The sequence below is a fragment of the Helianthus annuus genome, chromosome 13, assembly GCF_002127325.2.
Source record: "Helianthus annuus cultivar XRQ/B chromosome 13, HanXRQr2.0-SUNRISE, whole genome shotgun sequence".
Classification (NCBI taxonomy): Eukaryota; Viridiplantae; Streptophyta; class Magnoliopsida; order Asterales; family Asteraceae; genus Helianthus; species Helianthus annuus.
This window is the reverse complement of record NC_035445.2, coordinates 138,094,993-138,111,814: the sequence shown is the minus strand read 5'-3', so window position 1 is coordinate 138,111,814 and position 16,822 is coordinate 138,094,993. Positions and strand designations below refer to the sequence as shown.

Here is a 16,822-nt window from a genome sequence, read left to right as displayed (position 1 = left end):
GTGTCGATATAACCTTAAGTTGATTTACATTTCGACATGATTTTTTTTTGTGTTTATTTACGATTTTGCCCCCAGTATAAAATTTGTTTTAATATTTTTTTAGAAGACTATGGTAGTGTTTTGTTTTAATTGGTTAGCTCGATTTAATTTTTATTCGTCATGCCAAGCGGTAGTTTTTCCATCGTTTTAGTCTTTTTAGCAAAATATGGTAGCATTTTGTTTTACTTTGTTTACTCAATGTAATTTTTTTTAGATCGTGTTATGAATAGTATGTAAAAGTAACTAAAACACAGACGTACATACTATCAGAAAGAAATATTTGGCTTAATGCCTCGCAACGCGGGCGGGCAAAACCTAGTTATTACCAAAACTAAAGAAAAACATAAAAATACAAAACTATTTTTACCAAAACCCGATCCGACCAGAATACGTACTAAGATAACTCATTAAATTCTCAAGACATATTGACATAAACACTCCAAACGGTACACGCATTAACTCAAACTTTATCTACAACTCTACACACCTTTTGGCCCATCCTCACCTAAGGGGCTGTTTGGCTGAGTTTTTCAAAACAGCTTATTTGCTTATTTGCTTTTCAGAAAGCAAATAAGCAAATAAGCTCTTTTGAAAAGCTCAGCCAAACAGCCCCTAAATAAAAAATACTAAATAAAATCACGAAACAAAACTCAACTACGTTCTTATCTTATTTTGTGTAGGACGAAGACGATTGAGATGGGTATCGATCCACGTTTTTATTGAAAAGGGTAAGAGGGGACCGTATTTTGGACTTTGTGTTTGTTTGTACCTTTCTCCCTCTTCTCTAACACTCCCGAATGTTGTAACCTTAACAACAAGCAAGCACTCACCTCTTCATATTTATAACCATTTCTTCTTGTGTTTGTTCTCCATTTTGGGTTTCTAATTTCATCAAAAAATGGGTGATGGAAATGGTGCTAGAGTCACCAACTGTGATGTTGGGTTGGGAATCAACTTTGTGTCATCTTGTAAAAAGAATGGTTAGTTTTTTTCTTGATTCTGTTGATTTCTTAAAGTGGTTTTTTTATTTATAAAAAAATATACACCCTTTTCTTTGATTTTGTTAATTTGGGTGTGTGTTGATGTTTAAATTTTGAAGTGGGGTTTTGTTGCAGGTGGGGTTATGGGGGTTTCTGGGAAAGTGCTTTTTACTGCAACTCAGTGGGAAGAACTTGAGAGACAGAAGAAGATCTATATGTATATTATGGCTTGTATACCTGTGCCTCCTCAGCTTCTCTCACCTTTATCTGTTCAATCCAACAGTACTTTTCTATCTCTCACTTTCTTGCAGTGTGCTAAAGTTTATTGTTTAATATGTGCTTGATGAAATTTTTAATCTAGAAAGTGGTTTGAAGCTAAAAGGATGTGGTTCATGTGGATGTCTCTTTCTTGTTAGATGTTTAGAATTTCATATTGGGAATTGGGGTCTTCAAGTTGGTTCTAGTTACTTGTTTATACGGGCCGTGTGGTAATAGGGACCGTGTGGTGCGAAAATGATCATACATGCTGTATTATGGGTCAGAAATGGTCATATGGGTCATACAGGTCCAATTTAAATAATGTGTTTGAATGACTATATGACCCATATGACGTGGCTGACACCGATGTGCAGATTTGATTTGACATCATACTGCGTGTATGACATCATACAGTTTGTAATGATGAAACAAAATGGTCATATGGGTCTAAGGGCCATTTTATATGGCCCATATGGTCATTTGTCGCCCTATCATACGGCCCATATGATGTGACAGGTTCTGGTATGCAAATATGATTTAAAATCATAAGCCTGTGTGACGTCATACGTGTGACGTCATACGTGTGACGTCATACGGTATGACATCATACAGTCCGTACGGTATGACAGTCAAGCTGGTGTACACAGTTATTAGGGGTAGTGATTGTATGGAGTCACCCTTCTAGTTTCAACTTTCAAGCCGCACATACATCAAAGTAAAAATGATTGTTTAACGTTAGTGTTGTGTTTTGGTAGGGGTGAGCACAGGTTTGAAATTCTCTAACGGGTCGGATCCAGAGCCATGGAGGTGTAGAAGAACAGACGGAAAGAAATGGAGATGTGCCAAGGATGTGGCTCCGGACCAGAAATACTGCGAGCGACACGCCCACAAGACCCGATCCCGTTCAAGAAAGCCTGTGGAAACCCAATCGCAGAACCTCACAATCTCTGCCGCACATCAACAAACCAGGTTCATGAAGAACAGTAGCATCCCCGTCTCGCAATCGAACAACAACCAATTTCAGTTACCGTTGCAGTCATCAAGCGTAGGATCAAGAAACGACCATATTTCCAAACAAGATTTCAAGGGAGTTCAACCGCAAAATTCCTACTTAGACCGCGATAATCATTATTTAAACACTAGTGGTACGGATTGGTCAAGAATCGCGAGTGGGGACGAATGTTCACTTACGTTATCAACGCAATCTGGTGCGAACGAAGTTGAGTTTGATGATGAGAGTTTTCAAATGGCGGTTGGAATGTTGCGTGGTGATAGAGATGTTTACAAACCAAACCACCAGCGGCTGAACCAAGCTTCTTGGGGGGGTTCGGGTGTGACACCTGGCGGGCCGTTAGGTGAAGCGTTGTGTCTTGGGATAGCTAGTACTCAAAATGATCCGTATTCTCAGGGGTATAGTTACAGCACGACTACCAGCAGCTCGTGTGAAGGCGGGAGTAGTCATGGGCTTGATTTCGATTTTGTGAACCAACGCGATGATTGAGGTTTTAGGGTTGTTTTGTGTTTTGTAGGATGATTCTACAGAAAATCAGTGATAATGTAGGAGTCCAGTTTTACCTGATAATGCCAGCAATGTGATCCAACAAACTTGTTCAAACATTTTCATTAGTGTTTTTTTAATACAATATGATAACTGTATTTTATTGGAAAAATTATAAGTTTTGTCCTCTATTTTTATGTCACTTTTCAGGCAGTGTCGTTTTTAACGAATGTTAGAGTCGGTGTCCTTTACTAGGTATTTTTTTGCAAGTTTAGTTCTTTACACCCAACCCAGTTAAAAAACCCTGTTAATTTTTTGGTGTAAAGTACTAAACTTGCAACAAAATACCTAGGTAAAGGACTAAACTTGCAACAAAATACCTAGTAAAGGACACCGCCTGTCAACAATTAACAGAGTTTTTAACTGGGTTGGGTGTAAAGAACTAAATTTGCAACAAAATACCTAGTAAAGGACATCGCCTGTCAACATTCATTAAAAAGGAAACCGTTTGAAAAGTGGGATAAAAATAAAGGACAAAACTTGTAATTTTTTCTATTTTATTTATTTTTTTTTGTTTAAGGGCAATGTAATCATTTCGAATATATTAACTGAGAAAATTAACATTAGTTAGTAATAAGGATTACACGAGTGCAAAATTTGCAACCACTGAGACCAACCAGTCATTTAACTCTTGAATTAATCTTTGGTTAGTCTGTTGGTTGACCTCTTAAACTTTTTACTCCATATTTAAAAAGAGTAAATTTCTTAGATGTTACCTGTGGTTTGTATTTTTTTCACCTTTAATTCTCAACTTTAAAATTACATGTATATTACCTGTGGATTGATCTTTGTTACTCAGATAGTTCCTGAGTAAGTGTCAGTTAAGTTGATTAAAATTACTAAATTACCCTTACAATTAATTATGCCCCACCATTTCTTAAAGAAAATATAATTAAAGAAAATCAGTTAAGTGGGGCCCACCCCACCACTACCCAACCCCTCCTTCTTCTTCACCCAAAATCACTCTAGCAGAACCACTTTTTCCTCCACCCAAACCACCATGTGTAACCACCGTCAGGCTATAAGGTGTGGATGGAGCTCCATGAGGCTTTATCATGCCACCTAGGCTCCATGTCATCGCCATGTCAGCATGGGGGCTTTATCATGCCCCCCTTTAATTTGGAGGGTGTGAATGGAGCCCCATGTCATGATTATCAAATTATTTTTTTATTTAAATATTTATTTTTTAACTAGAAAATAAAAACAAAACACAACTTCATTAAAAAAAACACTAGATAATTTCATTTTAAAAATAAAAACACTACATAATTTCATTAAAAAAAAACACTAGATAATTTCATTAAAAAAAACACTACATAACTTCATTTAAAAAATAAAACCACTACTCGTCGTCTGTGTCGAGTCCTCCTTGTTCACGATAAAACCATAGGTGCTCTGTCAGATCAGCTCGAAGGTTTTGGTGTGTGTGCCTAGCCCGTATCTTTGCTCGGATATCTTCTTTCTCAGCGTATGTTAGTATTGGGTTTGTCGGTTGGATACTTTCATCATAGCTTTCTCCACAAAATGCTCTACCAGAGTCCTCCAATATCATGTTATGCAAAATGATACACGTATACATAACGTTTTTCATTTTACTTTTTTCAAGTATCCTCGAAGGCTGGGTGATGATAGACCATCTTTTCTTTAACACACCGAAAGCCCGCTTGATATCTTTTCTTGCTGACTCTTGTTTTTTCTTGAAATACAATCTTTTTTCGTCATCTGGACACGAGGGACTTTTTACCAACGTCGCCCACTCGGGATAAATATCGTCTGTGAGATAATAGCCATATTTATATCGCACGTCGTTTGCATAGAATGAAGTATCTGGTGCAACACCGTCTATGATATCGTCGAATAGATTCGAGGTCATTAAAACAGTAATGTCATTGTTCGTACCAGCCATGCCAAAGTACGCATGCCAAATCCATAAATCTTGAGAAGCGACCGCTTGTAATATTACGGTAGGACCATCGTGGTCACCACGATGATGTTGCCCTTTCCAAGCGGTTGGGCATGCCGCCCATTCCCAGTGCATGCAATCAAGACTTCCCATACGAAACCTAGCTTAAACTGATCATCATCGTACGCGTGAAAAAAAGGGGATTCACCCGCAAGATCATTGGAAATTTTAACGAATAGTCGTCGGCTCATACGAAACCTACGCTTAAACTGATCATCATCGTACACGGGAGTTTCACAAAAATAATCTTGCACTAGACGTTCATGAACAGCTAACCGATTCCGTTCAATAGGCGGTTGTCTGGTACGCGATGCAGAGGATTCGGCTTCTTGCAAATAATTAATCGCCTCCTGCGCCATGGCGATAACCATATCATCAAGAACACCGTCGGATGACGAGCTCGAAGAAGACATTTTTAAGTTGTGATTGGTGTGTGTTTTAGTTGTGATTGGTGTGTGTTTTGGTTGTGATTGGTGAGTTTTTAGTTTAGAATTGGTTATATATATAATAAAAATTTTTGTTAATTTTATACACTTAAGGGTATTAAGGTCAATTCATGTTTTTATTTAAATGTTTAATAAATAAAAAAAATTAGATATGCACATCTTCTTCCCCAATTCCTAAAACCCTACCACCACCACACCACACCACATCATCCACCCAACCTCTGCAACTCCCTCATCGATCCCCTTCCCTAGCGTTACTCTCCTTCATCGAGAAGAAGGAGAAGCCCGTCTTCCTCAGCAAAGCAGAGCGAGAACAACTCGCCCTCAAACGTCGCCAAGAAGAATTCGAACAAAAAAAGCGTCGATCCGAACAATCAAACCCTAACCCCACATCCTCCAGCCCCTCACCCTCCGCCGACGACTCCTCCCGCTACCACCACTCCGACCGTGACCACCGTGATAGAGACAGAGAACGAGAATCTGAACGATGGTGAAACAAGACGGTGAAACGATCCGGTGAGCCTGAACTGTATCGGGTGGGTGTACGAAGGGAGGGTGTCAACAGTAATGGATAGCGGTTGCTTTGTTCGGATTGGTGATATTGATGGTAAAGAGGGTCTGGTTCATGTGTCACAGATGTCTACAAGAAGAGTTTTAAATGCAAAAGATGCGGTTAAACTCGATCAAAAGGTTTTCGTGAAGGTGATTTCCGTTTCGGGTCAGAAATTGTCGCTTTTGATGAGAGATGTTGATGAGAACTCCGGTAAGGACTTGTTGCCGTTAAACAAAGCTATTGAATTAACTGCAAAATATTATCGATTGTATGATGAATATTATCGATTGTATGATGAAGAAACTACAGACAATGGTTTCTCAAGAAGAAGACGGTGACAAGGATATGAGGTTGAGTTAAACATTTAAATTATTTTTTGTTTTATTTATTAAACATTTAAATAAAAACATGAATTGACCTTAATACCCTTAAGTGAATAAACTTAACAAATTTTTTTAACCAGGTTAGTGCTAAAGGATGTATAGTGTAATGAGTTTTGCAAATACAGGATTGTGACTGTAATTATTAAAGTTAAAGGCTATCCGTTGCAATCCGGTACAAACATAAAGGACGAAAAGTGTAATTTACCCTTTTCATTATGTTAGTGGGTAGTTAATCATGTTAGTGGTAATTGCATTAGGTCCATGTTCTCTTAACTAGTTGCATGTTTTACATATTTAAGTTTCAGTATTTGTAAGCCTTTATAAGGCCTTTGAGTTTGGCAAATGATTAAGAAGAAAAAAAATAGTTTTAGTTTATGTTATATTTACAGTTTCGTTTAATTTGTTTGGGAGACCGCCGATCTTGAACCCGGCTCTATGACCACCATAATTCTTTAGATCTAACGAGCTGCCGGATATGAACACCACGAGACCACCGCCCATAGCCGCTATAGCCCAAACGACCGTTCGCGGTAGCAGCCGACTACAACCTGAACGTTTCGATGAAAATGTTAAAAAAATCCCAAAAATAAAAGACTATATTGTTTTATTTTTTATATCAAACATTTGGATGAAAATGGCAAAAAATTCTCAAATCTCAGGGACGATTTTGGCACAAAAGTCAGACGTTTGGATGAAAATGCCAAAAAAATCCCAAAAATAAAAGACTATATTGTACAAAAGAAGTTGTCTTGAATGAAAATAACAAATATTCCCAAACCTTAAGGACGATTTTGACATATTATTCTATATTGGGTTATTGAATTTTATCACCCTTAACTATTCGTCATTGGCCGCTGCCACCCCCAACTATCACTTTGACGTCCGTCACCCCCAATTTAACACTTAGTGTGTTCTGTTACCAAATCACTAACTTTTGATCCTGTTACTATACTTTTGGGGGTATCCAAAGACCCTAAAACCTTCCCAAGATCCCTATGACACTCCAAAAAGTGTAGTAACATGATCAGAAGTTAGTAATCAGTTAACGACGTGGTGACATAACACACTAAGGGGGCGTTTGGTTCACAGAATGTTTTGGAATTAGAATTGGAATTTGTATAGGAATTAGAATTTGAAGGAATTGGATTTGGAATTTAAACATTCCGATTGAAATTGGAAATTGTTGGAATTGGAATCTCAATTCCACTTTTGTTGTGTTTGGTTGTCAAATGAATTGGAATCCATCACCCCGGCACCCACAACCCCCGGTTCGGGTGAAAACAATACGGGTTGAACAGTACGGCCAAAACGATTCGCGTCGAAACGGTTCGATTCGAAACCGTTCGCGTCGAAACGCTACAGGTCGAAACGGTTCGATTCGAAATGGTACGATCGAAACCGTTCGCGTTGAAATTGTTCGATTCGAAACGGTACGGTTCGAAGCGGTTCACGTTGAAATAGGTGTCGAAACGGTTTGCGTCGAAACGGTACGGGTTGAAATGGTTCGCGTCGAAATGGTACGGGTCGAAATGGTTCGCGTTGAAACTGTTCGGGTCGAAACGATTTGATTCGTAACGGTACGGGTCGAAACGGTTCGCGTCGGTTCGTAACGGTTCGATTCAAAACGATACGGGTCGAAACGGTTCGGATCGAAACCAGTACAGGTCAAAACAGTTCGGATCAAAACGGTACGAGTTGAAACGGTGCGGGTCGAAACCGTTCGGGTCGAAATGGTCGAAGATTCCAATGAATTTACTTTAATTCCTTCACATATAGGAAGGATTTTGAATTCCTTTAGTTCAAGGAATTTGAAGGATTTCATGCTCAATTCCAATTCCAATTTCATTGTCAACCAAACACATGAAGATTGGAATTTAGATTCCAATTCCATCAAATTCTATGAAGCAAACATCTTAAGATATGGAATTTAGATTCCAATTCCTTTAAATTCCATTGAATTCCTGCGAACCAAACGCCCCCTAAGTGTTAAGTTGGAGATGACGGACGTCAAAGTGATAGTTGAGGGTGACAGCAACCAATAGCCAATAGTTGTGGATGATAAAATCTAATAACCCTTTTATATTTTATGCGAAAGTTTTTAAGTAAAAACAACATACCAACTTTCATAATCAAAATTCAAAATAATTGTTTTATAGCCATTTGTAGTTGTTTGGAAAAAAAAAGTAAGCACGTAAATGGGCCATTTTCATGTAACTATACCGTCGTAATTAAGTTTATCTCTCTTACATGACCCGTTTTTAAATACAAAAAGAAAAAAAATATAGTTTTGCTCTTAAAAACCTCATTTCAACTAGTAGCGCTCATAAACATTAAAAACAGTAAACTAATCGAACCAAGTGACGAAGCTTGAGATAGAAAGTTGAGGACTAAAGGTAAAAAATTGGCTAACTATATAGACCATCCAGGCAATTAACTCTTAAAAAAAAAAACCATGTGCTTTTATTGTCACAAGAGTAAACTGTCAAAATGGTTCCTGAGTTTTGATCACTTTTATCACTTTAGTCCAAAATTCAAACATTTTGAGTCTTGCTCCCTGTGGTTTCAATTCTGTTGCCATTTTCATCCAAAAACAAAATCTAGTTAGATTTTTCAGTCAACATCCAGTTTTTTTTTTAAATCTTTTTCATCTCTTTTAATGAAGGGTAAAATGGACAGATTTTTTTTAATTTGTTATAATAAAACATTAAAAGACCATTTTGTCTTTCATTAAAAGGGAGGAAAAAAGCAAAAAAAAAAAAAAAAAAAAAAAAAAAAAAACTGGATGTTAACTGAAAAATCTAACAGATTTTGATTTTGAATGAAAATGGCAATAAAATTAAAAACACAGTGAACCAAATTTAAAAGGTTTGAGTTTTGGACTAAAGTGGCAAAAGTAACCAAACATAAGGGATCATTTTGGCAATTTACTGTTTTCATAATTTAAACTGATAGTATATTTTAGAGTAAATTGCCAAAATCGTCTTTGAGGTTTGGGCATTTTTGATATTTTCATCAAAAACAACTTTTTTTTTTGTAAAATATAGTCCTTATTTTTGGGATTTTTTGCCATTTTCATCCAAACATCTAATTTGTTTATTTTTTCTATCAAACATTTGGACGAAAATGACAAAAAATCTCAAATCTCAAGTACGATTTTGGCAAAAAAGTTAGACTTTTGTATGTAAATGTCAAAAAAATCACAAAAATGAAAGACTATATTGTAAAAAAAAATGTTTTGAATGAAAATGACAAATATGCCAAAACCTTAGGGACGATTTTGGCAATTTATTCTATATTTTATGCTAAAGTTTCAAAAGTAAAAACAACATACCAACTTTCATAATCAAAATTCAAAATAATTGTTTTATAGCCATTTGTAGTTGTCTGGATATATAATTCCAAAGTATTAATATGTAAAAGAAAAAAAAAATGTAAGCACGTAAATGGGCCATTTTCATGTAACCATACCGTCGCAATTATGCATACCTGTCTTACATGACCCGCTTTTAAATACAAAAAGAAGAAAAAAACTATAATTTTGTTCTTCAAAACCTCATTTCAACTTGGAGCGCTCATAAATATTAAAAACATTAAACTGATCGAACCAAGTGATGAAGTTTGAGATTTTCAACCGAGGGGTCGAAAACGTATATACCAGAAATTTCTATAAAACCGGGGGAGTAAAAAACGTATATACCCAAAAATTTCTATACGAAAATTACATACTCTCCACTAATGAGCGAAAAGTTCGGAGGATCAGACGCCCCCTACCGCCCCCATAAAGCTATACCCTTGGAACCATCTAAACTTAAGCTAATCAGTCGGTTCAAAATTCATACGGTTTGGTAGTTTAACCGTTCAAACAATGGTTTTGAACTTAAAACCAACCGTCTAACCTTTTTATTTAGAAAACATACGATCACGTAATACATACAATCATTTATAATTATCACATTTTATACTCATAAACCCTCTTTTCGATCCCAACCTAGGAGACTTTAACAAATAAATTTGAAATCCACCGCTTTTGGCCTAGTAGTAGAGAGCCTTGGGTTTTCCAACAGAGACCCAAGTTCAACCCCACTTGTGTCACTTTAGTGGATTAGATATGGATAGAGCCTAGCCTTCTTGTAAAGATGTCAGGTTTTATTATGAGCCCACTCGGGTTTTCGTCTCATCGTTTGTTATACCAGAGAGTGTTCAGCTCTTGTGGTGACACAATAGCTGTCAAGTTGCAGTCGACGGTATGGTTCCTCAGAGGAACGTCAAACCAAACTCTGAAGCTAGCGTATACACGATTAAAACAACATAGTACGATAGTGGATAGCTTAATACAAGAAAGTCTTGGTTTTAAAAAATAATTTGAAAATTAATTAGTCATAACGTGGTTCATTACAAAATAGTGAAAATACAATCTACAATCAAAGTTTGAATATGACAGCCACAACCCTTCAATTTCACTACTGCAATAAATTCAAAAAAAATATAAAATAAACTCAGGCGCTAAAACCAAGCACCAAACCAGATTTCAAATCCAATTCAATAATAATACCCAAACCATTTCTCCTCTCCCCCACAACTCTCCCCAAAACCTTCAACAAAAAATCAACCATGGGTTGTGTGTCATCACATCTACTCAACCAAGATGATGATTTCACCCAAATCAGCCACCACATTGTATCACTCACCTCATCCACTTATGGTCTCTTGACCCTTGACCCATCATCCTCCCCCACCACCCTACCCCCCACCCCCTCAACCCGGTTCACTCTAGGCTCATACCTCCACACCCCACTCACCGAACCCACAACCGAACCACCACCAGAAGTCATTGACTCCTTGGAGCTCATGGCTGGTCTTGACTCCACCCCTGAACCATCCCTTATGGTTCTTGAAAATGCCCACAAATTTCAAGAAAATGCACACCCTGATCATAAAAATCGGATCTTGAGCAAACCCGGGTCTTGTAAACCGGTTTTCTTAAATGGGTTTCAAGAAAATGCAAACCCTGATCATAAAAATCCGATCTTGATCAAACCCGGGTCTTGTAAACCGGTTTTCTTAGATGGGTTTCAAGAAAATGAGTACCCTGATCATAAAAATCGGATCTTTAACAAACCCGGGTCTTATAAACCGGTTTTCTCAGATGGGTTTCAAGAAAATGGGAAACCTGATCATAAAAATCGTAACTTAATCAAACCCGGGTCTTGTAAACCGGTTTTCTTGAATGGGTTTCAAGAAAATGGGAACCCGGATTATAAAAATCGGATCTTGATCAAACCCGGGTGTTATAAACAGGTTTTCTTGGATGGGTTTGAAGAATTATGTCCACCCAAGGGGGAGAACAGAGTGGTGATCTATACGACGACGTTGAGAGGTGTTAGGAAGACGTTTGAGGCGTGTAATGCGGTTAGGGCGGTTCTTGAAGGGTTTGGGGTGGCATTTTGCGAGCGAGATATATCGATGGACCGCGGTTTTAAACAAGAGCTTTGGGAGCTAATGAAGGGGAAAGATAAGTGTGAATTGGTCCCACCTAGGGTGTTTGTGAAGGGGAAATATGTGGGTGGGTCAGATGAGGTTTTGAGGATAGTTGAAGAGGGGTGTTTGGGTAAGTTGCTTGAATGTTTGCCTAAAGCAAAAGTTGGTTATGTGTGTGAGGTTTGTGGTGGTGCAAGGTTCTTGCCATGTGTTGTTTGTAATGGAAGTTGTAAAGTGGTGGTGGTTTTGAAGAAAGGAATTGATGGAAAGCAATTGGGGAAGAGTGTGACTGTGAAATGTAGTGATTGTAATGAGAATGGACTTGTTTGTTGTCCCATTTGTAGTTGATGTTGTATCTAGTTTGTTTTTAGGATGATGATCTATAAATAAAATTATTCAAAAGAGAACCTTTGTAGGATGAAAATCTTTTGTTTTTTAGGATGCCAATCTAGCATATGCATTTATAAGAATTCTTGTTTTGATGTATTTGCAGAAATGGATGGAACAAATTAGAATCTATATGTTTTGTTGTGTATAAATATAAGAATACCGTGTATCAAACTAATTATTAGTATAACTATAAAAAGGATATGTCGGTGGTGGGCTTTTTTTATATTTTTTTTTCCTTTTTTTTTTCTTTTCCTACCAACATTTGAGGTTTTTTTTTTCTTAATTTACGTTTTCGGCCCTTATGCTTTGTCAACGTTTAAACTTTACGCTTTTACTCCTTGCACAATTTTTTTCTTCCTTTTTTGTGGTTTTGTGTTTTTTACTTATTACCTTTAATTTTCAGCATTGACTCTTACAACCTCCTAACTTTCTAAATACTTTTTAATCAACTTTTACGTCTTTATTTTTATTTACGTGACAACCTTTTTACTTTGTAAATACTTTTCTAATCGAGTTTCCCACTTGATGTAAGACATGTGTCGACATACTTTTGTATTGGATCAAAAATCGGGTCGCCCCACCGCGAAGCGCGGGTGTAACACCCTAGTTAGAATAAAATGTGTACAATGCATGACAAGAATATAATAAAATTTAAACCAGAATTCCTGAATATATAGATAAAATTATGGGTGGCTAAATAATTATAAATCGGAAACGCAACACGAGCTTAACTAGATTTTTGGTAATAAACAAGTTCACTGGTAAATCCATGTAAGCTTAAAGAATACACCCTTAGACGGGTGGGTGTGGTTTTGGGGAGGTGGTCGGGGAGCCGACGTATAGCCTTTCTTCGTCGGGGAACACCGGCCATAGTCTTACGAGTTGCGGTTCCCTCATGACATGGTCAAGCATTTGACGTCTTATTTTTTATTTATACTATTAGTCATTTTATGATAATCTTTTTGCAACATCTATTCGAATGGTAACCACATCTAAATTTAATGAATGTTTATTGGTTGAAACTCTTTTCCCCTATGCTCATTTTGCACACGTCAAAATTTATATTTCTTTATTTGTTTTGGTAAATTTAATAAAAGTGCTATTTTACAAAATTGAGTAAGAAAAACAATAATTATAAAGTTATGACAAAACCTAAAATATGCAAACTCAAATTCATAAAAAGATAAAGTTCATTGACAAGTACATAGATAATTTCCATACATCAAAATCATATAGTATTACTATTTTGAACACTCATCATTTGATATCCAACAATATCTTGAGTCAAATCTAAGAGGTTGATTCGATACAACCCTTGTATAAGGGATAATCACCAAAATAGCCATTGACTGGTCAATTTTTCAAAAATGATCAACTGAAACGGCTCCACGAGCCTTTTCACAAGTTCTGACACGGCTTAAAAGAACTTTCCTCAACAGCCATTCATCTTTTGACACGTGTGCACCCACTTTTTGAAAAGTTGTGTCTTCTGACACGAGTTCAGTCCTGTCTTTTGAAAAGTTGTGCTCACCCACTTTTTGAAAATAGACCGTTCACTTTTGGACTGAACATTCAATGGGCTGTTGACACATGTGCTTATTAATTGACCGTTCATTGCTAACTTATTAATTGACCGTTCATTGATCTAACACAAGCCCCATATCAAACTTGTTTGTTAATTGGCTGTTGACGGAAGTCAATCGGAGGTGAAGAACTAAGTTGTCGGCCGGAGAACGTTGGTGATGGAGGTTAATGTGATGATGAATGATGAAGTGGAGAAGACGACGTATGGCGACAGTGATGAACGTTGGTGAAGATGATCGGACAAGAAAGTTGGTGGTGGTGTAAGGTGGTTGCGAGTCGGAACAGTGTGAGTCGGAACCTCTGATATGTTGAAGGAACTCGAAACCTGTGACGGCTTGAGCACTTGCCGGAAACGGCTCGATGATGGTGGAGGTTAGTCTATTTGTGGGTGACGGTTGGTATGGTGGTCGATTGGAAGGCGGTGGTGCTCGGTGAGGGTGGTGGTTGGTTGCAGTCGGTGAAGGTTGTAGTGGGTGGAGGGTGGTGGTGCTCGGTGAAGGTGGTAGGAGGTTGCAGGGTGGAGGTAGGAGGTTGCAGGGCGGTGGTGGGAGGTGAGGGTGGTGGTGAACGCGCACCTGATTGGAGAAACAGGGAGATGACAGAGAGAGAAAGAGGAGAGAGAAAGATGCTAGGTGGAGGTGATGGTGGCGGTGGAGATGAATGTGTTTCTCTCTCACACACAAACACACACTGAAGTACCCAACTTTTAAAAAGTAATGGTGGAGGTGTGTTGTGCCGCTCAAGGAGTTCCTTCAACTTTTATAGTTTTGACCTTGAGATACTTTGTCCTTAGCACAATTTCTTCTGACACTAATTTCCTCCTGCAACGTGACAGAGATATAGGGACTAGGGGACAAATGGACACGTGGCAAAAAACGGTTGGTTGCTTGAAAGGATTTTTTGAGCCGGGTAGGGATTCGTGAAACGACATTTTATGGGGTGTCAACAGGCTATTTTTGAAATTTTGACCAAGTGTTGGCTATTTTGGTGATTTCCCCCTTATATAATATTATAAAAAACAATGAAAAAAAGGTTTTTTTATGCAAGTGCTCATAAATTCATCTTCAAATGAGGTGGAGTATTTATCTACAACTGGTGGCGGACTTAGAGTGTTACTAGGGGTAGCACGGGCTACCCCTCAACCCCGTCTTCATAGTATAAAAATACCCATTAACTCCATTTCCGTAGTGTAAAAATACCTTTCAACTTCGTTTCTGTTATATATAGGGTACCCCTGATCCTAAAAAAAATTTAGGATATCCCTAACTTTTTGGGCTAGTTCCGACAGTGTGTACAACCAACATTCTTACAAAGAGTGTAGAAAAAAAAGCGTGCTAAATAAGTTTTCTTAATTTTTTTTAATTAACACAAAACTTAAAAAGACCTATTTTGAAACACAATCAAGTGATGGTATAAAAATGTAAAAATGTTAAAAGGGAATGTCAAAACTGATTTATCGAGGTTCAAGTGGATATTAACCAATCCATTTTACGTTTTTCCCTAATTCTTCAGTTGAGAGTTACTCTACTAGTTTTTTTCCCTATTTCTTCATCAGAAGGGATCACCGGTACACCAAGCATTTCACTAAGCAAAGGTAATGATCACCTTATACAACGTTTCACTAGAATCAAGTAGTGATCACCTTATATAACGTCTCACTAGATCAAGGTAGTGATCACCTTCTTCGTTTCACTAACCTCAAAAGGTGTTGATCACCTCTCTCACAAATCACTGATAACTATAGTGATGCCCCTTACAAACTTCACACTAAAACACTTGTACTGATCACTATGCAATTACAACACAAGAATGAATAGAATGGAAGTTGTAGCATAACTCTTATTTTCTGCTCTTTGATATGTGATCTTCAGTCTCCTTTTAATTTGAAGTTTGAATTTCAAGGGAATTAGAGAGACGTCTATTATATATGCATATGAGAGTGTCTGGAGCAAAAGAGATAGTGAAAATGGTTGGGGAAGACTTTAATTTATAAGCATAACATAAAAAAACATGGGAACCTACTGAACAATCCACCGTCGATCCCAGTGTTGATCCATCGACCATGGATTGTTTGGATTCTCGTTTTTGTTGTTTTGTGTTGCGGGCGTTGTGTATTGTCAAATTCGTCCTTCCAAACCCATTTTCACACACTTACACTAGATTTCTATGGTAACCTATATATAACATGTTTTGAATATGCGAATTCCCCATGTAAGGACTCTCAATCAATGATGTATTATTCACAAATGAGTACAATATATATAATACAATTGAGTCTTATACTAGGAAACAAATAATATATAACAAATACAGAGGAAATCATTCCTTAATTTATGTAATGCTGTTACCCCCCCCCCTCAATCGAACTGGTGGCGGACCGACTCGTAGCATGCTGCGGAACTTTTCAAATAAGGGCTGCGAGAGGCTTTTGGTAAAAATGTCCGCAACCTGGAGATTGGACGGAACAAATTTCGTGTTGAGACGCCCTCAAGAGACTAGCTCCCGAACAAAATGATAATCCATATCAACATGCTTGGCTCATTTGTGAGAAACCGGATTTTGACTCAAGAAGATAGCACTCTTATTGTCACAAAGAAAGGTTGGACTAACCGCGGGAAGAGCATTGTCACACCCCGACCCGCAGCGGAAAGGTACGGGGCATGATGATTGCCCATAGCTCATGACAACTAATTATTGTTTCAATAGTTAAAGCATATCCATTTAAATAGTCACATATCATATAATAATCAAAATTGTTCATACATTGTTGAAAACAAACATATCAAGATTTCAATTTATTTTCTTAAGGCCCATGCTACGTGTCCACATCACTTGATCATCAACTTTGAAAAGCCTGCACCACGTTAGAAAAATATATTTTTGGGTCAACAAATAAGTTGGTGAATAATTTCCTCCGTTTTATAGAAAACAGTTTTATATTTATTTCTTTAAAAAAAATATTTTTAACATGCACCTCAAGGTTAGTGTGTAAATGGTCTCATATCATCAACATAGTAAACATATCCATAAATCCAAATTTACCAAACAAGAATACACCACCAATAACAACACAAACAACCAAAATAAATAGACTCCCGATAATAGCGTGCATTAGGCTCAAGCCCCGAGGAGCGAGTCTAATACTGTTGGCGATACTAGGCTACAACCCATGGCCGTGGGGAACCTAGTC

At 37.5% G+C, this 16,822-nt stretch overlaps 3 protein-coding genes across 3 annotated transcripts; 2 read left to right on the top strand and 1 right to left on the bottom strand.

Annotated features, from left to right (window-relative positions):
- The first annotated feature begins 673 nt into the window (after positions 1-673).
- LOC110899441 (growth-regulating factor 8) lies at positions 674-2,894 on the top strand. The gene is made up of 3 exons (XM_022146332.2): positions 674-1,019; positions 1,155-1,301; positions 2,033-2,894. Exons 1-3 carry the CDS (start codon positions 938-940, stop codon positions 2,776-2,778), a joined length of 975 nt encoding a protein of 324 aa, XP_022002024.1. The 5' UTR covers positions 674-937; the 3' UTR covers positions 2,779-2,894.
- A 1,283-nt stretch (positions 2,895-4,177) lies between these two features.
- On the bottom strand, positions 4,178-4,741 carry LOC110901796. The gene has a single exon (XM_022148577.1). It carries the CDS (start codon positions 4,739-4,741, stop codon positions 4,178-4,180), a length of 564 nt encoding a protein of 187 aa, XP_022004269.1.
- Positions 4,742-10,723: 5,982 nt separating this feature from the next.
- Positions 10,724-12,082, top strand: LOC110899442 (uncharacterized protein At3g28850). Its single transcript, XM_022146333.2, has one exon. The coding sequence runs from the start codon at positions 10,792-10,794 to the stop codon at positions 12,004-12,006; it is 1,215 nt and encodes a 404-aa protein (XP_022002025.1). The 5' UTR covers positions 10,724-10,791; the 3' UTR covers positions 12,007-12,082.
- Positions 12,083-16,822: the final 4,740 nt, after the last annotated feature.

Excerpts from the sequence above, each read along its gene's own strand:
- LOC110899441 (XM_022146332.2), top strand. The coding sequence starts at position 938 with ATGGGTGATGGAAATGGTGCTAGAGTCACCAACTGTGATGTTGGGTTG. Across the intron at positions 1,020-1,154 it reads GTCATCTTGTAAAAAGAATG|GTGGGGTTATGGGGGTTTCT; the intron begins GTTAGTTTTTTT and ends GTTTTGTTGCAG. Across the intron at positions 1,302-2,032 it reads TTTATCTGTTCAATCCAACA|GGGTGAGCACAGGTTTGAAA; the intron begins GTACTTTTCTAT and ends GTGTTTTGGTAG.
- LOC110901796 (XM_022148577.1), bottom strand. The coding sequence starts at position 4,741 with ATGGCTGGTACGAACAATGACATTACTGTTTTAATGACCTCGAATCTA.
- LOC110899442 (XM_022146333.2), top strand. The coding sequence starts at position 10,792 with ATGGGTTGTGTGTCATCACATCTACTCAACCAAGATGATGATTTCACC.